General features: G+C 39.9%; 1 protein-coding gene across 1 annotated transcript in view; it reads left to right on the top strand.

Annotated features, from left to right (window-relative positions):
• TENM1 (teneurin transmembrane protein 1) overlaps positions 1 to 21,666 on the top strand; it is a 251,593-nt gene that overhangs the window by 143,397 nt on the left and 86,530 nt on the right. Inside the window, exons 11-13 of the mRNA XM_010569145.1 lie at positions 8,882 to 9,067; positions 10,188 to 10,211; positions 12,578 to 12,724. Of these exons, the coding sequence (XP_010567447.1) occupies positions 8,882 to 9,067; positions 10,188 to 10,211; positions 12,578 to 12,724 (357 nt within the window). The remainder of the gene's footprint in view (positions 1 to 8,881; positions 9,068 to 10,187; positions 10,212 to 12,577; positions 12,725 to 21,666) is intronic.

The following is a 21,666-nucleotide window of genomic DNA, read 5'->3' as shown; positions in this document are numbered from 1 at the left end:
TGTCTGACCTGCCAACCTGTATCATCTCTAAGAAAGAGACAGGTTCTGCAGCTGAAATCCCTTGTGTGGCAAGCACAGCATAATTGTATTCTGCTTTACACCAGTACTATGGCTGGGTAAACAGAGATATACCCAATGGCAAATGAATAATCCTTTTCAGTGGTATCAATTTTCAGAGCTTTGGCTGCCTGAAATGAAATATCTGTTAGTATGTTTACCATTACCAGTCCAGATTCATCAGGCTGTATTGATTAAATTTTTGCACTGTAAAAATACCATTTTGAACCACAGCAAAATCGATAAAGGGTGAGGTTTTTTATATATACAAATTGGATTTGGATCAGGAAGAAAATATTCTTCATCAGATGAAAAATAAAGCTGAAAAAAAAAGTGTGATAAAAGATCTAAGAAGGGGAAAAAGTTTCTCTGTCGTTTCCCCCGCCTCTGCTGTATTTGCCCTTTGGACCTTTCTGTCTGTCTACTGATTACTTTTCTACACAAATAAATTTTCAAGCAAATTGAGGCTCCCAGTTTGGAAATGATACTTTCAGATAGGTGTAGCATTATCAGAAGCTACATTACGGTTTTCAAAAAAATGCAATTACATTCATATATTTTGAGATACACAATAGTGTTAATGGCAGCCTTCCTACCAGAAGTCAGAAGAGCTATTTATAGAGTACTTAATGCATCAGAAAGAAGTTCAATGAGATGATGGTAGGATTATTTCCAGAAAGCAATTAAAACCGTTGCTAGATTGATGGCAAAACATTCTGAGTAACAAACAGTGAGGATATGGCATTTTAGTTCCAGTGGTTTTATTTGATGTGTTGTGGCCTGTGGTAAGAAGATAAGAAAGGTAGTTAGATATCAGTGAGGCAACGCATGAGAAAGGCTTTCTGCATAAAGCTTACAGTAGAAAGGTTTAAAATGAAACAATGTTTGAAGAGTGGAGAAGTTTTGCCTTTGGTAGAAATAGTTGATCATTACGCAGTAACTGTGTCTGAATTATCCCAAATAATAGTCAGGGCTGTGCGAAGTTTAGATTGCCCCACTTTGTTCTGAAGACACTGACTATTCAGTAGTACTTTTCTGCAACTCTTGTCTCTGTGAGGAAGACCTGACCTCCTGAAGTACCTCATTGCCTCCCGGTCAACACCTCCTGGGATAATGCGGTTCGTAACATGAAGTAGAGAGCCAGGATCGAACCTTTATTCAGTGATTAGAGTGATTTCAGCTGTGCTATTTTTCAGTTGCCAGTGAGACCACCCAAAAGCTTATTTACTGGAATCATTAAGTTATTTCATAGCAAAAGCGATAGATCTACTGAAGACAAAATAGGAAATAGGGTATCAGTCATGTAATCGTGAGGGAAAGGGGGTACTTAATAGGAGGTCAAGTAATAGAAGACATCAAGAAGACTCTAGAATGATGTTTAAGGAGTTTAAGGAATGCCCACATGTTTGTGTAATGCACAGAAAACTGTAAATAGTCGTAATATCTTATGAGCCCCTCTAACATTATTCAGAGCCAGAAATGAGGGCAAATATGATTTGGAGTAGGACCTGTTTTCTCCTTGAGATTTTTTCCAAAATCGTGCCTCTTCTGCTTAACATAGCTTTATATGTTTGCTACAGTCTCTTGCTTCGTGACAGTGTCAGAAAGGATAAATATCAATAGCTGAATAAATTTAAACATTCTAGTCTGATAACAGACTGTAATAGAAAACTATTTCAGACACAAATGTGTCAGGTCGGGTGAGATGAATCTCTCTGTGTCTTTTGTTGGTATGGGCCACCAAGTCTCATTTTGTGCAAGAGCAGAATCTTTGGAAATGACTGTGGGAATTATTTTGGAGGTATATATGAGAACAAATTCAATGCGATAGTTTCACAGTGTTCATGTAATTAACATTAAAGTGTTGTTTTGAATTTATTCACACAAATATAACAAACAGCTCCAACTCACAAATTGTTGTGGTATTGTGAGATGATCTTTAATGTTGTTTCATTGTCAGACATCTAAGTGTACGATGCGTGGAGAGGACAAGAAGTATTGCAGCAGCAGAATTTAGATTGAGAGAATAGTTGTCTGAAGATAGTGTGGTGGTGGTATGGATTGCCTAGTCCTGTTGTAGGTTCTCTGTTGCTGGGAGCTTTTAAGGGATGCCAGCCATGATTTCGTTTGGAAGAAGGAAGAATAGATGATCATGTGAAGCCCTTTGCGCCTCTGTTTTCTATAAATCTACATTAAAATAGGTAAACCGGGCTATGCGCATAGATACCTGTCAGAACTCTGTGTTATTTTAGTATTCTGACAGTAGAGCAGTAGAGGCTTCCTTTTTTTTTTCCCCCCAAACAGTTGCCAGTCATTCAGTGGTGATCTATCATGTTGATTTATTTTTGTACCAAATTTCACATAAAGTTCTATGGCATTTTCCCATCAAGCGTTGCTTGGTGCTCTGAAGGATAGGGCGAAGGTATAGCAGCAATTGTTGGGGAATGCATCTTTGCTGCCTTTTCCACACAGGAACCTGATTTCTGCTTGCCAGAGGAAACATGTTCACTAAAGCTGGCAGCTGACAGCCAAAGACTTCAAAATTAATGTTTTGCAGATACTTCCAAGTCCTTTTGATTTCCAGCTCAGGCTTGAAGAGCAGGTGCCACTGAATTCTGGCACAGCCCATGTAATACTTCTGTGTTGCCTCTGTGGAAAAACTGTCCCTAGCTTGACAGTTTATTGGCATAGCTGTGGTTGGCTAAGAATGTAAAAAATTGTACACCTAACTGACATACTGTGACGCTGTTGGAGAAGGCTAGATTAGATGCAGTTATAACATCCAGATTGCCAAAGGAGTTTATTTAAATTGGGAAAATAATAGAAGCTGTACCATAAAAATAATATCTCTTCTGGTACAGATATGTAAAACTTGGTATCTACATTAAACCTCTATAGTGCACTTTCTCAGGTAGCCTTCTCTAGGGGGGGCAACTTTCCGTTCGGTTTTACTGAAAAAAAATAGCTTAAGTCCTTTTGAAACTCCTAAAACTTTAAATTTTTGAACTTTTTTTGCAGTGTAAAAAATTATATTAATAAAGTCAGTTGCTGAAAATGAAAGCTAGAACAGAGTTGTCTCCAGGACACAGCGGGAAGGTAATTTAAAAAGCTCAGGAACATTGTTCAAATTATCATGCAAGCTTATTAAATGCAATGTATATTTAAATTGAAAAAACTTTCTTTATTAGGCCTAGATAGGTGATATTTTGCTGCCTCCAGCAGTTAAGCTTATTGGGTGAAAGTCAGGATAGATTAATTTCTAATCTTTATGGAAAACCACTTATTAAAAAATGGATAGCAAAATTATGAATATGATACTTAAGGTTTAGACTGTCTGTAGAACAAGACTCACCGCTGAATGTGAAGAAAAGTAAAATGAGTGTTTTCATAGTAAGTATTTCACCACTTTTGTTTACATATAGTTTTGTATTCTTAGCATGATTTTCTAAGAGTTATTTCTGAAACATGTCAAATTAACATTAAAATCTTCCCTTATCATTACAAATTATAAAATATTTAGCTTTAATTTCCCTTTTCATATCACATAAGTAGAAACTTATTATAAAACACATTTGAAAGAACTCATTGTTGACTTAGATAATTAAAATGAAGAGTGTGGAGTGAATTTTTAATGCTTTTTAGATTAGCTCAGGAATGATCAACATATTTGTCTCCTTCTCAAGAATATGTACAAATAATGCTTCACAGCTCACATTTGCTTTCTTCCAAGAAAATTAATGAGCCTTCAGAATTAAGGACATGTCAGTAAAAATTCTAGACTGAGTTGAACGTTTTTTAAGTCTCTTATTCATTAATTGGTTTAAGTCTGAGGTCCCTGAATTTTAGATTCAGTAAAGACTGTATTTCATGAAAGTCTATAAGAAACTGCAGGGGTCGGTTGAGGACAGGTCCCAGCAATTTGCCAGCACGTCGCTTGCAGTGAGTCTGCACAGCTGAGCTTTTTTTTAAAATAAGGAAATTAACTTTCCAGCCCTACACTTCGAGAACCTTGTTTTGATTGCAAAGTGTACAGGTACAAAAACTGAAACAGGGCCACGAATTACTATGAATTAGGGTGGCCGTTGGTTTCATGGGAGCCGTGAAAATTCACGCCTCCTGAGGATCTGGTCTGTTAGCCACAGACCAGCCTTCACCACCCACGCTCCACAAGACCTGCCTAGAGCTCAGGCCGGCAAGCTGGGCAGGCGTATGAACACTGAACAGTGAGCGACCAAGAGGAGTGGGAGAGGAGATGGCTTTTGCGTAAGCCTACAAGCCTAGACACCAACACGGTTGAGGGACTTCACAAATTGCACGTGTTGCACCGTACGTTGTGAGAATGATTGACAATTAACGTAACAGCATAACTAAAGGCTTGTGATGTAATATCCCCGGGTCGACTAATCCAAACTGTATCTCTTGTCACCTGCCTCCCTTATTACCTTACACAAGTCGCCTCCCCCTTGCTCTTGTCCTTTGCGGTCCGACGATGGCACAACTCACGGCTTCTCAGCAGGACGGTCCCCGTCCCGGCTGTGACCTCCATCTCCTCCCTTGCCCTGCCTGTGTTGCCCTTTTGATCCCTCAGTGGGCTGATTTAGCTTAGCAAGCTGTCAGGTATTAACTCAGGAAAATAAAGTGAATAATCATCTGCCAGTTTCATGATCTGAATCAGCTCACCACGGTTCTCCAGCTCCAGGCAGAGCCAGGAGATGGATGGAGAGGAGGGGGAGTGGAATAGCAGTTTCAGTCAGAGGAGACATCTTTGGCTGTCTCAACTGCTGCACCTACCCACAGCTCAAAGCCCTTGCCCCACTGTGCTGGTCCCTTGTGGAGGACCCACTGCATTTTAGGGTGTTTCTGCGTCCTGTAGGACCAACTGCTATGGAAGGAGGAAGATGCTCCATTGGGCAGAACAGTCGCTTGGTGTCTGACTTGCTGTCCAACTTCAGTGCTGCCTGAATTTTTACCACATCAGCTTTGTTTGAAGCTATTTACCTATTTCGAGTTACTGTATTGTTTCCCATCGCATTCGGTCACTGTCCACTCACTCAAGTGTCTCATTTTGTCTAGTTTGCTGTGGAAACCCAGTCTCTCCATGCAAACACAACTGCTAGTGTGGCTCCCCGCTATGCTGATATTTCTGTACTTGTTTATCTACAGGAGGAGCTAAGGAATTGTTTTGCTTTAAAAACAGGACAGCCTGAACTGATAATGCTCTTTTTAATCTTAGCTGTTTGAATTAGTTGTGGCTTAAAGCCGCAGGTACTACTGTGGCATTAATAGGATGATGTTAGGCTTGATTTCCTTTGCTTTGCATGAGAAGTCTGGGGAGAATCTTGGATTTGTGTGGCAGAAGAATACATTGTCATGGTGAACAGCATTTCTGAAGCCTCATATTAAATCACCAAAACAAATTTAATTCTCAAGATTGGCCTCAGTGACCGTAAGTCTGAGTTGGCTGAGCAGCAGGACAACGAGGGTAACTGAGGAAAGTGTCTGGGCCAAACTAAGAAACCAGGTTTCATTACACCTGGTGCTTACAGGATTGGTTTTGATTTGCATCAAAGAAGATTTAGATTAAATATTTGGGGGGAAAAAATGCATTGCTGGAAGGAAAGGCAAGAGCTAGGTGAGATCATTCCAGGATCCCTCTGCCAGAACAGGTTTGACACACACTGGTTTTGTAACACTTTTCACTCAGTTACTGGTATCTGGTTACTGTGCCCTGACTTGCTGGCAGAAATGAGGTGTGAAAACTGAATAACTGGGCACGGGACAACTAACCTAACATTTCCTATCACACAGAGCCAGTTTGGGGTCCAGAACTTGTGCCACTGTGTTGTCTTTCCAAGACAACGTGGTTGGGATAGAGGAAGCCGCTGTATTCCAATAGGCAAAAAATAAAGGAAAATTTGTTTGGCTGTGCACAATCTTATGTGGGCAAACAGAATAAAAAAAAATGAGCCTTGTGAGTGAAGACTATATACTGACTGACCTAGGATATTTTTTGATGAGATAGGAAATCTTGTATCTCCACTTCATTAATCTGGTTGAATTTAGGAGCTTAAATAGTGTTTAAACATTTTATTCCTTGTGTGAAGCGTGGGGACAACAATGGAAAACTTTCAAACGTTTTAAGATCCATTTAATTTAGGGGTTGTAAAATAGGAATATGTGCAAGATCTACATCCATATGGTAGGGATGTGCCTACGTTGCCTTTGGCTCCATGCTGCTACTTCTTTTGTTTGTTTGGAAGGTGAGTTTGTCGTGATTAGACTCTGCTGGGTAGACAGACAGAGGCGAGGCAGGCGTGCATGCCACGTGTGGGAATGTGTTCAAGGTTTTCCACAGCTGGTTCTTTGATTTATTTACCGATGGAGAAGTGGTGGGAGCTGGTAGAGCTGCTGACACAATTGGAAGCTCGATGTATCGCTTTGTTTCCCCACTTCAGCCGTTCCAGCCTACATTACCACTTCTGTATACTGAAGCCTACAATATGCCCTGAAGTTTTGGCATCAGTTGAACTAAGCCAGTCCCACAACTGCAAAAAACTGCATAGTAGACACTCAATCCAGAAGGGTCAGAAAAAACATCTAGTCCAACCCAGCATAGTGTAAACTCCAGAATATTTCTTAAAATCCTCTTAACAATCTTTACCACTTAGAGTAAAATACCAAAAGCAATGATTATAATGAACTAGAGGGAGATCAGGAGAGATCAAAGGCATCCCTCTAGCAGCCTAAATCCTTGAAGTAGCAGGTAATTTGTTAGATTTAATTCTCAGGAGTTAGCCCGTGCCCCAAGCTATAAAGATAAGTTAAAATAATACCAGTGGGCCTCTGCCAGGCTGGCCTGGGGGTGATTCTTTGTGATCCCAGATCTGGTGGGATCAGTTGACTTGCTGATCATAGGAGCAAGTATTTAGGGGAGTTCAGTGCCAATGAAATAACAGAGCAAGTCTCCCCCTTAGTCCTCTGAGCGGTCTCCCGGGTTTCCAAGGAACAAACAAGCAACAAAACAAAAGAGCCAAGCCAAGTTACGCAGCAAGGGGGAAGAAATCCTTCCCAGCACCTGCAGGCAGGCAGTCCAAGGCATGAAGCATTAGATTAATAAATCGTCGGCAGGCAGCAATCAAGTCTTTCTAAGGGATAATGCCCCAGGCTCAGCACGGTTTTTCATTTGAATATAGCAGAGCAGTCTCTTTCCTTGTCTTATATACTCTTTTGCAGGACTATCGTCAGATAATTATGTTTATCTTGTACTCCACTATAACACAAGTCCATCTGAATAGTAAAATTAATTATCTTTTTATGTAGCTGATTTTGACTTCCTCAGGACAGTACTTCACAGTTTTTCTTACTGAATTTTATCTTGGGTTCTTTACCATGCCTTCTGCTTCTGAAGGTGATTTTGAGTTTGACCATGCTCTTCTGGTTTGTCGCTCACCTTTTCTTTTGATTGCACTCTGTGCCATCACTCCAGCTATTAACAAAAATAAGAGCTAGACTAACTTGAGACAGAGCCTGGCACGTCTGCGATGCCACTGTGCAGTTCCATTTCTGTGCTGCTTTTTTCTCGGTGTTAAAATTATTTGAATTGATAACATTTCAATTTAAACTTTAAAAACTTTGCTTGGTATATACAGTGACAGCATTTGTCACTACAAATGCGTTTAAGAATGTTTATATACAATAGTTCCAAGATATAAATGATCATTGTTTAAAATCTGTCAAGGGAAAAATCTTGCAACGACTAAATATGTAACACTGACATTTGAAATCAGATCAGACACGATTATTTGGCTTGCACTTGTAGTGCTATCAGCTGCTTTCCGAGAGGAAGAAGGAGGAAACATTTCTGTGGCAGGTTAATTGCAGAATAACAAGCAAATTCTCTCTTGACACTAATTATTCTAAATAAATTCAAACTACATAGAACCTTTTTATAATGAACCCATTCTTTTCACAGAACAACTTTGGTCTAAGTGGAAGTAGAATTGCAATTGGCATATTGTGATGTATTGAAACAATTCAGGACTTTCATTCCACTTCTCGATAAGTGGTGTTCTCCAATGCCCGGGTAGAGAAATTGTTCTGAGTGCAATGAAGGAGGTACTCCTGTCTTCCCAAAACAGCTTTGCTGGTTTCTTAGTAGTTGGCTCATGAGGGCCAGGAAGGAAAAATGTTTTAATCCTTGAAAGCTATTTTAGAACTAGGCAGATCTGCGTGGCCTGTAAGTCATGTAATATTGTATACTGCTGTCAGAGCGGCGTGCTTGCTCTTCTTCTTTCTCACTGTTACCTTTCTGGTGGCTCTTCTTACTGTAAGTGAAGGCCATTTTGCCATCGCTACAATTGTCTGAATATCTCAAAGACTTTTGCTTGTATGTATTTAGTGTGCCACCTGATCCTTTAATTCAGCTCACTTGCAATATTTGAGTTTATACGAGATTTCAGAACTGAGCCAGTGCGACCTGGGAACAGGCACGGCATGCTGTTGTTAAAAGGCCTCAGCTGAAATCAGTCAAAAGATATGGACTTTTTCAGGTCATTGTTTGTCTGGTTTAGACCCGTTGCCCTAGCATTTGCAAAGCCATCATTTCTGCAGTCCCCACCCCAAGCAAATAAATGATCTTGCAAGGAAATGCTAAAGAAGGAGGCAGCCAGATTGTGCAAGGTTTGTACTGGGTGATGAAATCCCGTATTTGATCCAACTGATAAGCGATATTAGTATAGAAGTGATTAAATTTAGTATCGGTGCAAAGTCTATTTGCAGTAGGAAATTGCTGTTTCACATTATGTATTTTTGTAATCCTGTGCAGAGCTATGTACGCTGGACTGTGGCAGCCATGGCGTCTGTTCAAGAGGGATATGCCAGTGCGAAGAGGGCTGGGTGGGACCAACCTGTGAAGAACGTACCTGCCACTCGCACTGCGCGGAACACGGCCAGTGCAAGGACGGGAAGTGTGAGTGCAGCCCTGGATGGGAAGGGGACCACTGCACCATTGGTAAGGGCGCTTTGTGCCTCTAGAAATAAAATACGTAAAACCTTAACCAGTTACACAAAGATCTGCCATAGCCATCAGTCTGATCCAAGTCATTTTTTGAAAAAACAGAGACCCAGAATCAGGCCAGGTGTAAAAAGGTGCCTCTGCACTGATGGTGCACCCTGCTTGTCCCTCAGTGCAGCTTTCTGTTTAGAGGAAAAAACATTGATGAATTGATTTTTAAAAAAAAAAACACACAAAAGAAAGATATCTCAGTCCTAACATATCTTTGGGTTGTGTTCATATGTGAACTTTGAGTCAGGAAGGAAAAAAATGTTCAAGAAATAGAAGGTGTGAGGGGATGAAGCTTTTGTTCAGCTTAAGTAATTCTTGCATTAAGTCTCTTGCCTTCATGTCTGAGGATTTACATATTTTACTTATTACTAGAGGTGCTTTTTCTATAGTTGGCTTCTAACAATATTCCTAATACGGTAAAGCTTTCAGATCGTTTTAGAAGTCATTACTCTACTATACAAATGTAATAGTTGTATTTTTAATGAAATACAACAGGTTTTTGCAAAGTCTAATAGTGTTTCTCCCTAAAATGTCCCAGAACAAGATTATTTATTATTGTTTTAGTTGTTTATAATAGCAGGGTATCTAATTTTTAGAGGTAAGCAGTGTAAGCTCTCATGCTTGCTTCTTGGAAAAAAGTAGAATGTTTTATCTTCATCTTGATCATTTTAAGCTAATTCATTCCCTGGCTCTAGAATTTACTAAATCAGGTTTGCTAAATCAAGAATCAGGTTTGTGAAGGAGCAACAGCCTAATTTTCTAAAGGTTGTGTAGAGCAAATCCAGAAAAGGACTAAAATAATTAAGAAGATAAATAGAGCTGCTCATCCCATTGTAGGCACTGCCAGGTATGACCCAAGCTGTCCTCTGCATGCTTGTCATCAAATGGAGAACAATCACATACGCAATGTGTTTTGATCACAGTAGCAGGAATAGGTCTGACTGCAGTAAGAGGGAGATATTTTATATCTAACCAACAGGTGGCAAGCCATAAGCAAGTGGTGTCTGTATTTTCATTTGGGTACAGAAGTTCAATCCATCTCAGTTTTGTTCTTTTCTTTTTTAAGCTCACTACTTAGATGCTCTTCGAGGTAAGTTTTTTCATATCAGCATTGCGAAAGAATAATGAAAAGATGAAAGTATTGGCGATGGAGTGTTTTGTGTTACCTGTTTTGTCTGAGCTTCTGTACTGCTAAGTTGCCAGAATAGAGAAAACATTTGTTTATGGAGAGAGAGAGGGAGGGAGGGAGAGAGAGAGACAGAGACAGAGACAGAGCGAGATTTACAGAAGAAAATGCAGGTGTTAACAAATAATGTGCTCAACTCATTTGCAAAGTTGTAGCAATGTAAGCATGTTTCATGTTTTATGTGGCCATCTGATGTGCTATGTTAGGCAAATCAGGTTTTTTGCTCTCGCTTACCATTCCAAAGTAATGACAGAGCTGAGGACTTGCTCAAAAAAACTTTGTGTTGATCCTGTCTTCCATGACAACAAAAATTTGCCCCTTTTTTTTTTACTTGTGCTTGAAGCAAGTTTCTTTTGAGAGAGAAGTACACTTTTTTAAAAGCTGTCTGTGCTAGATGTGATACAGTTCTCTTCAAATCATTTGATACAAGAGTTAAATTTTATGTTGTTTTGTGTCTGGTGCTGTTCATTTGATTTCCGTGCCTTGCCGCAGGTCCTGCTTGGTCATGTCAGCGCAAGTACCTTCCCCGAGTTTGACAGCAGTCCCTCAGTCCCAGCCATGCTGTGCGGAGCAATGATGCACATTGCCCCTTGCAAAAATGCTGCTAGCTGAAATATCAAAGTAACCGATATTCCAGGAAGACCTGGGTGTTTGTTTCGTGTTTGCTATTTTATTTCTTCAGAATTAGATAATAATAAAATCATGTAGGCATTCATTTGATTACATTTATAGTCTTAGAGGATAACCACCCATAGCAGCAAAATCGAATCATATACAAGAAATTAATTAACTCAGCAGGACAGTGAATTGCGGTGGAATAACACCCCCGTTACCCAGAACAGCTCTCACATCCTGCCCTTTCCCCCAGCTCCCCGAAAGAGGCAAATAATTGGCTTTTGTAGTGTATCTGGTAGTGGCCAACCTCATGCTATTTTAGAGCAGCAACTTCCAGAATTCCAGTGTGAGAAAACGGTGCCACCTATCTCCGGCTCTTCCGAGCAAGATGGTCAGACTCTCCAATCCCCCTGTTTGCAGATATGGTTGATAAACTGTGCCGAGGGTGAGGAGGAGAGAGGTGATGTGTCTAGTGTAAAGTTGCCAGGAGATGTGCTGCACGCTGGGATGTAAGTCACAACGTGACAGACCGGTCGTACAGATTTTCTGACCCTGGTCGGCTCCTCCAAAGTCCTTTTGGAGCATCTTGGGGCTGCCAAACACGTATGCAGACTGAGGCCTTCTCTTTCTTCCTCAAAACAAATTCTCTCTGATAACACGCGTTGACGTTCAGTATCAAGTACAGAAGGGCTTTCAGTTCCTGTATGTCCGTGCTGGCAAAAAGAAAGGAGCCCTCTTAGAAGGGATGCCACTTGTGCTGTCAAGCTTATTGCTGAGCTTTATCCACTGTCCTTTGGCTCCATGTGTGACATGGTGAGGATTTGCCAAATGTCTGAGTTGGCACCAAACTATGCAAGCAGATGGACATGAGTGTACACATCCAAGAGACAATTCCTCTCTCACTCTTAGAGGCAAGAGATCTAGCTGAGAATGTCCAAATTACTATTGATTCAGAGTTTACAAATACATAATCCAGAGGATGCTACAGTCATTGTTCCAGTTTTGATCTAGAATCAGAGCCACTGAAGGGCAAGTGTTTGTCATATGTGAATCAGCTGTAATGTGAAGGAAGTGGAACTAGACGTTGGAAGGAAATGCTCCCTCATTTGCCTTCTGTGGAAAGAGTTGCATTGTAGCATAAATCAAATTGGCTTTTTCTCAGTCAGCTGACTATTTGTGAACAGAATAAAAAGGTCACCTCCACTCCCTGCGATGTGTAGGATTATGTCCACAAATGCCAGTTAGTCATTTAAACAGTTTCCCATGTATATCTTTGATATAAACGTTGATGATGTATACGCCTTCCTTGGAGATCTACAACTTATTTTTCCGTAAGTAGAGAAAGAGACAGACAAGGCAGACTGCTAAATATCTTCTTATAAGTTTACTCATATTTTTCCTGAGCACAAAATGTTACACACTAAAAAAGCCTCATTCCTCACTGAGAAATGACTTTTGGGCAAGCGAAGGGAGGGACCAGGATGGGTATTTTTTCATATTTGGCCAAAAATATAAACGGCTTGCAAGGGAGCTGCAATCATTTGAAGGCAGTGAGTATAATACTATATGAAAGAATGTTAAAGAATAATGGCAACTGTAAAAGAAGAGAAGAAAACTCCTCCATGAAGGCTTCTTTTTTACATTTTCTTTTCTAGATGGCTGCCCAGGTCTCTGTTATGGAAATGGGAGGTGCACTCTTGATCAGAACGGATGGCACTGTGTTTGTCAAGTGGGCTGGAGTGGCTCGGGATGTAACGTTGTCATGGAAATGGTGTGTGGAGATAACCTGGACAATGATGGAGGTATGATACATAACTCATGTCTATTTGTTTATTTGTCACATCCTTGATTGTCATTTGAATCTGTAGTTTGGGTGTATGTTTTCCTTTTTATCACAGAATGCCAATGTTTGTCTGTTCACTCAAGACAGTTGTTCCACTGACTTCATCTGAAGCAGTGCAGTGAGGGAACAGACCCTTGTGCTAGATGTTATTCAAGGCAGAAATTATGTATGTGCTATACCTAACATCCCAGTACTTGATTTTTTTTTTCTTTAAAAAAAAAAAAAAAAGTGAAACAAGTAATTTCTTCTATCTCCTTTCCACTCTACCTCATAACTCTGTCATCTATTTCAGAAAAGACAGCCAATGGATACCCAAATGAAAAAACCTCTGTGCCTGTCAAAATGCATCCAGGGTTTAGTTTTATGTTAATATTAAATGAATACATTTGCAAGCATAACGTGTACATTTAGAGATGCTTTTTTAACGTTAATCTCTTTCTTAATGTTTCCACTGAGACACAGCACAGTTCTTGCAATTATCTGGACCTACATTTGAACGAATGTTGAGTAGGCTAGTGTAGAAAGTATGCAGAAGTAATTTTTGAAAGTACAATAAACAGAGCCCTGTACTAAAATAATCGTTTGCTCTTTTCTACCAGTTGAAGCACTGGGTGCTCCCTACCTCAGACCTCTGTAGTCCTGATTCATTCTAAGGCTGCAGAAGTTTTAGGTGTGCTGGGAAAAACATAGTTCTTTCTTAAGTTAGTCTCTGCCTCCTTTCCAGTAGTTCATTCTAATACACGAGCTAGTGCTTTTTTTTCAGGAAAAACATCTAGATTCTATTTCAAACTTACCAGTGGGAGAAAAGCTACAACATTCCTCACTGATTGTTCTCAGAGTTAATTATTTTTCCTATCTATTTTAGGAATACTCATTTACTAGACAGTCAAGAAGGACTATTGCTTTCCTCTCCTTTACTTAGTGCCATCCTTTACAGTGTGCTTGCCCCCGTACTCGGAGCTGTGCAGCTTCCTCATTCGGACTGTGAATACATCTGCCCCAAGCACGGTTACATTTTTTTTCTTAGATTGTACACTGAGATGTAATGAAATATATATTATCTTATTGTGTCACACTTACAGACCACCTCAGTGTCTTGGGTGACATGTCATACCCCACTGTAGTGTCAAACCTTGGTATAATGATTGTCTGTTTTCTTCTAGGTCATTGATAAATTAAGCTTGATTTAGGGCCAAGAACTGAGGTCACTGTGGGACCTCAATAGAAACATTCTGACTCAGTGATGATTCCTCATTTACAGATATATTTTGAGACCTTCTGATTTTGTATCCTGTGGGCTCTAAGACCATGCTGTCCTTTGGCAAAGGCCTCCTCATTTCTGAACCCCATTCAAAATTGCCTTACTCCTCTCTTATCCTTCCTTTTCCACCTTATTTCCAAGACATCTAATGACCATCTCTCTGCCCACTCTCTCTGCTCTTCTACGCTGGTGCGTATCCCTCTCACACAAGGTCCCACAGCTGGCATCGCTGCCCCCCGCGTGCTCTCCCATCTGTCCGGTGCTCTCCCCTGCTGTCCGAGCCACTGACTCACTCGCCTGCACTCTTAAATCTGTCCACAAAAACCCTGTTTAGCCTGTAATGTGTGTAAAGCATTTTCTGATCCACTCTATGAATTGGCTCTGTATAAGCTGCCCTGTATTGTGATTTTGGGTGCTTTATATTCTGCAATAACGGTGAGTTATTGAAAGAGTTGGCAGTTTTAACTCTAAATCTCCTTGAATTTGTCAGTTTAAGGGAGACACTTAACATCATTTCACTGCAGGTTTTAAAAGTAATTTTCTTTTTCCTTTTTAATGGCAACATAACATGGACTAGGACAGCTCTGTTGACATTACAATTAGAGATAAGTGCAGAGAGAAATATTTAATTAATCTGACTACTACAGATGGGCTAAATGTAATTAAGTTTCCTTCACAATCAATTTTATATAAGAAAAGAAAATTATATCTACATATTAAAACCACTTCTCTTTATATATGAAGTTCATAGGGCCTGATTTGGCATAAGAATAAATTAGAAAAATTCCCATAAAGTCTTTGGAGTTACACCAGTGCGACATTAATACAAAATCAGAAGTTGATTCCAAGGGTTTCAGGGTTTGCATACACACACAACAGTAAAAACAGAAATCACGAAGGAGACATGACATTACCTGTTAAGTCTTGTTTGCTGGGAGGTTGTGCCTTAGGCTATGAGAATATTACGGTGGCATAATGAGTTACCATTCATCAAACTACATAACAATTAGGTTCATGAAGATGGACGCCATTAACGCGCAGTTGTGGTGAGTTAAGAGCACGCACTCAGCTGAGTTTCTGCAGCTCAGCTGGCAGGTAGGAACTTCCTAAGCTGTTAGGATGTGATCCCATTCAGTTAGTGACACATTGCCCAAGAGAACATGCTCTAGACCTAATTTAGTGCCGTCCTGTATTCCAAGTCATGGTATTCTTACCTAGCAAAAGTCTTATTCATTCCAGTTGTGTTTAAATCAAACATACATATCTCAGTCCTTAGGAGGTGTTTTGTGCTTCAAGTTTGTTAGGAGGAAGTCCCAATCAAAGAACAAAGCTGTAGTAAAGTTGAACGATTATTATTTCAAACAAATTCTAATTTCAGGAGTTAGGCAGAGTGATAATGTTGTGTAGTTTCCAGCTGATTTATTATTTGGTACTTTCAGAGACTGAAAAAACTGAGATTTTTTACTATACAAAAATATGGGGTAGAAAAAATGTGTTAGAAAATGAAGCATTTTATTAGTTCCAACTGTAGGGATTGAATAATGTCATCTATTTGGCACAAGGAAGCGTTAGCGTTATTGTTTCACCTGTAGTAACAACACAAAAATTTTGGGAGGGAGGAAGTGTTGACTTCATTTTTTAGGGACTGATATATTGGTATAAAGGTAAGCCACAAGCATATTCACAGGCGTCCTGGTTCTGCAGACACTGAAGCACCGAGTTGCCCAGTTACCAGTGGTGGTAAGGTTAAACACATGCGGAAATATTTTCCTGAGCGGGGAGAGTACTATTTCTTTAGTAGAGCCCCATTAGTATACGCTGTACTTGTGCCCTGACTGTGTTATAACTGCCTTTCCCTCTCCATCTCATAAGTCTCTGTTAGCTTTTTCCTACTTGCAGACTTAAGGGCATGTTTACCTGTTCAAATATCACTACAAATATCATTGAAAAGGTCTTAGCATTATAACAGATGCGCGACGGCATGGTTTGCACTTGCTCTTGTGGAGCGCATCTGCGGTCTGTTAGCAGTGTGATGTCCATTAAATAATGCCAAGAAGTCAAGCAGATGTCCTTTGCGGTGGGGCCTTTCCCTTGCCGTGCCTTCCCTCAGCATCCCATTATTCCCCATTATTCTCCATTTTTCCCCATTATTCTTATTTTCCTTCTTTCATTGTCATGACTGACAAGATTTCAGTTTATAAGATGACCATTCAGCTCATCTGAGCAGGTCATTTTCTCTCACCCTGCCATTACTTTAGACTCATTTGGAACCTTCAATAGCTCCAGGAAGATCGCCTGAAAGCTTTGCAGAGTTCCGCGCAGGCGAGCGCCGGTGTCCCGGGCGCGAGGAGGCAGAGCACACTGCCGCGGGGCTGGGACGCGCAAGGACGCTCAGCACCAGCTCACCGGTCACCCCCCTGCCCTGCCAAGCCACAATTTACCTGCTATTCTGACATATATTCACATTGCTGCTGCACAGGCAGGTCTTTGTCTTAAGCTGAAAGTTGCAGCTCCCACATCGGTCCCATTAATTTCTTTGATACGGATCACTCTTTTAAATTTGCCTGGATCTCATTTCGTCGTTTTCTTTTTCTTTCGTGAATCAATCTTGACTGTTTGTTTTTAAGGAAAATACTATTTACTACAAGCTTTGCATTCTCTTCCAAACATCCCTTCAGTCACTTCAGACAGTTATTGTAGCTTTCTCCAAGCTTTTCCAAGCACAAGAAAATATATGACTCAGCATAGCCTTGGGCTGATAACCAGTGCTGCTAAAATATTGATGTATTTCTGACCCATCCATTGGCATTTTAATAACCTATCCATCACAGAAATATTGAGTCCATATATAAGTAATATGCTATTATTACACAATATAAATAATACTGATGGGAATGGTTTTCATTGTTGCTGAGCAGCGAGGGCTCCCCAGGGATACTTAGAGTTTCTGAAAATCGTATCCTGATATATTTGCGTTCTCCTGCGTGTGGAAGGCCAAACACCACTGGTCCTCACTGGATAAAACACTCTGCAGCCTTTCCACAGGCACACTGGTGGGTTTCCAATGTCCTTAAACAAATGCCAGTGTTCCCAGTGAACAGCCTCACTGTCTGCTGCATGCTCTGTATTCCAGCTAAAATTTGAGAAGCCGTTTGGATTAGTGCAGACGAATAAGCATTAGAGACTCATGACAGTTACTGCTGCTTAGTCTCTTCTGAAGTTACTCTTTGATTCCCTTTGCTTAGATTCCTGGCAACCCTAATTGGACTTAACTGAGCCTGTGGTGAAACAAGTCGGCACAGGCATTTTTTAATACTTATTTGAAATCTGTAAAAGAAAGCAAGCAAATGTAAGATGAAGACTCCTGCGGATTTTTTTTTTTTTTTCCCCCACAAATGATAGTATTGAGCAAAAGCTCAAATCCTTCAAGTGTTGAGAGTCATGGTGTTGAGTTTTTTAGGTTGTCCTGCATAGGGAGTTCAGAGAACAAAATCTGCTTACTGCAAGGAGAACCTTAAAGCCCATTTTTTACTTTCTGTGAAAATGTTCTGGACATAGTTCTCACAGCTCCAACGCTGGCTTGTGATCAGTACAGTCACTTGGGATCAGCACAGAGGGAGCAGGAGAGCACTTACGCTTCTGGGTTGCTCTGCAGCAGTGGAAATGAAGGTCATTGGTATTACTTATACTCAGTATATTGCTTCAAGGTGGGCTTGATTTTCATATGGCTGAGCAGGTATATTTATTATTATGTGTGTTTGTGAGTATGCCTGCATACATGTATATGCATGCACCATGTAAGTACATACACCACTTCTTGTAGTATTCTGGGCTTGGAGTTAACCATAAAACTTCAAACCTATTGCAGTTAACATTAGCGGTGTCTCCTCCATGTGTGACAAAAGCTTGAAGGCATGAGAACTCTGCTCTTTTAATGAACTTTAAAGCAGAAGAATAGCAATTTTAAGTATTATTGCTAACTATTTACATTTTGCTTGCCAGAACCTAATGATGGTGGATGGCTTATTAAAACAACTAACCCAGTAACATGGGAGGTAGAGTCTGATTGAATTTGTCATTTTCATAGCCAGTTAATAAAGCATCTCAATGTTTTAATGGAAAAGAAGCCACTGTGAAAGTTATTGCACGCTGCACTGGTGAGCTGGGAAAGCCACCACTGCCGAAATTAGAACCGCTTTGGTCTTCGCTTCCCTTACCCATGAGCCCACCCAGCGCCTCTTTAATGTCCTCGGGTGTTCCCCTACCTAGACAATTTGTACTAATTGTGAACACGAATCCATTTTCAGCAACATGAGTTATTGTGATATTCCCGTATTGCAGTCATGAATTGCAGGTAATTCGAGGGTAGATGAGAAGGCTAGAAAAGCCAGGATTTGAAAAGTAGATGGCATAGAGCTGTTCCTATCAGGCCTGAAATATGTGACTTGTTCCATGTTCTTGCTATGAGCTTATAGCTGACAAAATGGCTTTTTCTTTTCCAAATGTTATTATTTTATTGAGGATTTAATATAGATATTACGCAGCGTATGGAAAGCTCAAATACAAAACATGAAATACTATCACTGTACAGTACTTGCCCGAACGTGGTAATTTAAGAGGTATATTGCTGGAAAGTAACCAATGGAGAGGTGGGTCCATAGCTCCATCGCCAGTTTGTCTGGCTGCTGAAGGTGATCACCCATGTAGAAGAGAGATTGCTGCATAATGTGTACCTTAGAGAATGCGCTGTACCTGGCACAAACTGAGCCTTCCATGGCTGCAGTAGAAACATAGATGAGGAGGTAATTTCATCACACTTCTGGCATTCTTTCCATCATATTAAATAAGAAAAACATATATATATTTATCTATAAATATATATATATAAAAAAATGTATAAGCAATAAAATATATTTTGTTTGATGGAAAACATTGTGTGATTCCATTGACACAAACTCCTGACACAATAAATATTAACATCATTCCTTATAGAAAGCTTCCTGAAAGGATCCCTTCCCCAGCAAGGAAATGGGAAAACCTTGTCCTAACTCTGTGACCTACGGCAATGCAGAGAGGACTGGTGTGACTGAAAAGAGAGCAACTTGTTTTGGCATGCTCTGCCTTTTCTTTGAGGTTGTTTAAATTATTTAAGAGTGCTATGAAGTGCTTTTTATCCTCAAGTTGATCTTTGTGAATTCTATTTTAGCAGTAATATGAAAAATATTTTCATTGTCTAATTTACTTACAAAACCAAAAATGCTAGTTATCCCTTGCATACAAAACAAGGTACCTGGAAAGCGTGAAACCGTAATCTCAGACTCCTCAAAATGTGAATCACTTTATTACATAATCTGTAGTGCACCGTGAAGGTGCCTGACTGCCTTTTATATAAAATAAATTAAAAAATGCTAATAGCAAACCAGAATCATTTACACCTCTGTAATACATTTTAGTCTGCACCTATGCTGTGATGCACTTTGTGGTAATTGACAGTAAAAACTTCAGTATACAGGCACCCCTGCTGTATGAATTACAGTTTTTGCTGTTTGTAGTAGTTTGTTGATACTCCTGACTGTTGTCTCCTGAGATTTAAAAGAAACTCCCCTGTTTTCTTAACACGATGAGTTTTTTAATAGTCACTTCCTGATATGAAACCTTAACTAAAAAATGTGACCATTGGTTGAGAATTGACTAATGTATTTGTAGCATTGTAATGAATGAGTTTGATGTTATACTTTATAAACAAGATTTATTTGGTTTTTTCTGGGTTATTCTCCTGGATTAAAAATCTCATTTCAGATGGGATTGGCTTGTTGAAAATGTTATCCTCACATGCACTTACTAATATGATTTGCATTGTCATAAACTGCCTCCGTATGTAACTTGTGATTCTGTACCAGTTTGTTCTACCTGGTTCATTTTAATGGGTATCATGCTGAATTACAGTAGTTTCTTTGGGGGGTTTAGGTTTGGGGTTTTTTCTTTTTTCTTTTAAATGGTCTAAGTTAAAACCAAAATCTGAAGTGAGCCTAAAGTGGAACAAAGATTTTACGTTGGCTTAAGCGTTCCCTATCTGCCCCGAAATAGGTGTTTTATTCTTTTACTTCAGCACAAAGTGCAAAAAGTATTTTTCAGTTTTATCCAAGTTGATTTCTTTTCTAAATTTTGTTCAACTGCTTGGAAAAAAAGCTAGAAGTTACATTATTCAGACAATTCTAGCTAATAATTCTTAACTACATACACCCGGTGGCCTGAGCCAAACCTGTTAAGAGTCTGTAGAGGAGCTGGTGCTGCTGCACCTCCTGCCTCACTGCCCATGGTGCGTCTTCTCTGAGCTTAGCATCTGTCTTCTGTTTCATTCTGCACGGCTGAGAGGGGAGATTGAAATAAATTGTCACCTAATCAATGAAAAGATTTTTAAAAATGCAAAAAAAATAAATACAGCGTGAGAGAGAGAGAAGCCATAAATGATAATCTGTAACCTAGAAGACTCCTACTTGGGATTAACATTTATATTTTGGTTAGCAATTTCTTCCTCTGATGATTTTGTAGCCTTTACTCCCAAGGCTGTAAGCTGTTCCTGGTGTATCCAGCGCTTTGTACGTTCCTGGTGGTGTTAGGACAGATACCATTCTCACCACAGGTTATTCAGATATGCTTCTGGGACTTCACACCCCTACTAATGGGAAACCCACCCTTTTGTAGCCCTGAGAGCCTGGAGAGGCAAATGAAACCAGGTGCAAGTAATTCAAACAAAAATAACTCCATTAGCAGAACCTGGAAGAGTTTATAAGATAGTCACTTTGCTGACAAGTAAACTGCAAACAAAAGATGAAAATTGAGCCTGACTGGAAGATGGAAAACTGCTTTCCCTTCATTTGGTTTCTTTTCGTGTACAGCATGAATGCACACTGTTTGTTGCCAGGCATGTAAGCTATTGACCAGAGCAGAGGAGAATGAGGACTCTATTAGAGAAAGCGAAGTATTTAATTGTTATTCTTATATCTATTTCTTTTCTAAGCAAATCTTCATATTCTAATATTTCTGTGACTTTTCCCTTTTATTTCTTACATAAATGAGAGAATCGGGTCAGCTCAGTTCCCACATCTAATGGCTTGTTGACAAGGAAAAAATTAATCAGAATAGCTACTGTGGAATAAATTACTCCAAAATAGCTTCCCCATGGATACCGTTATTCTGAAATAAGTGTGCCTTTTTTCTGATTAGTACTTATTCTGCCAGACCAATGTTTGTCAAGCTTCCCAGGTAGAGAGCAGTCAGCTTGTAGAGATTAGCACCTTGCAGAAAGTACCTTGACTCCTTGAACAAGACTTGTCACTGCCATAACCGTTCCACTGGCAGAGACCGGCCCAGCCCTGAACGGCTGTACCTAACCACATCGGAGCCCTCTGCAGGGATCTTCACCAGTATAAAGCGAAAGCAAGAGATTTCAATTTCTTTATCACCTTTTTAACTCTAGTAGAATTCTTTAACATTTGCAGTCTTGGAGAATCTAATAGTAATTTGATGCTTTTCAGTTCACTTTTTAAAATTATAGAGAGTTTCATTCCTTGGACAAAAAAGAGGAAGCAATAAGAGGAGGTGTTTTTTCCTTGCAGTTCCAAGCCTGCTCTTCAGGT

Source organism: Haliaeetus leucocephalus, unplaced genomic scaffold, assembly GCF_000737465.1.
Source record: "Haliaeetus leucocephalus isolate CR32 unplaced genomic scaffold, Haliaeetus_leucocephalus-4.0 Scaffold262, whole genome shotgun sequence".
Classification (NCBI taxonomy): domain Eukaryota; kingdom Metazoa; phylum Chordata; class Aves; order Accipitriformes; family Accipitridae; genus Haliaeetus; species Haliaeetus leucocephalus.
This window is presented reverse-complemented; position numbering and strand designations above follow the sequence as displayed.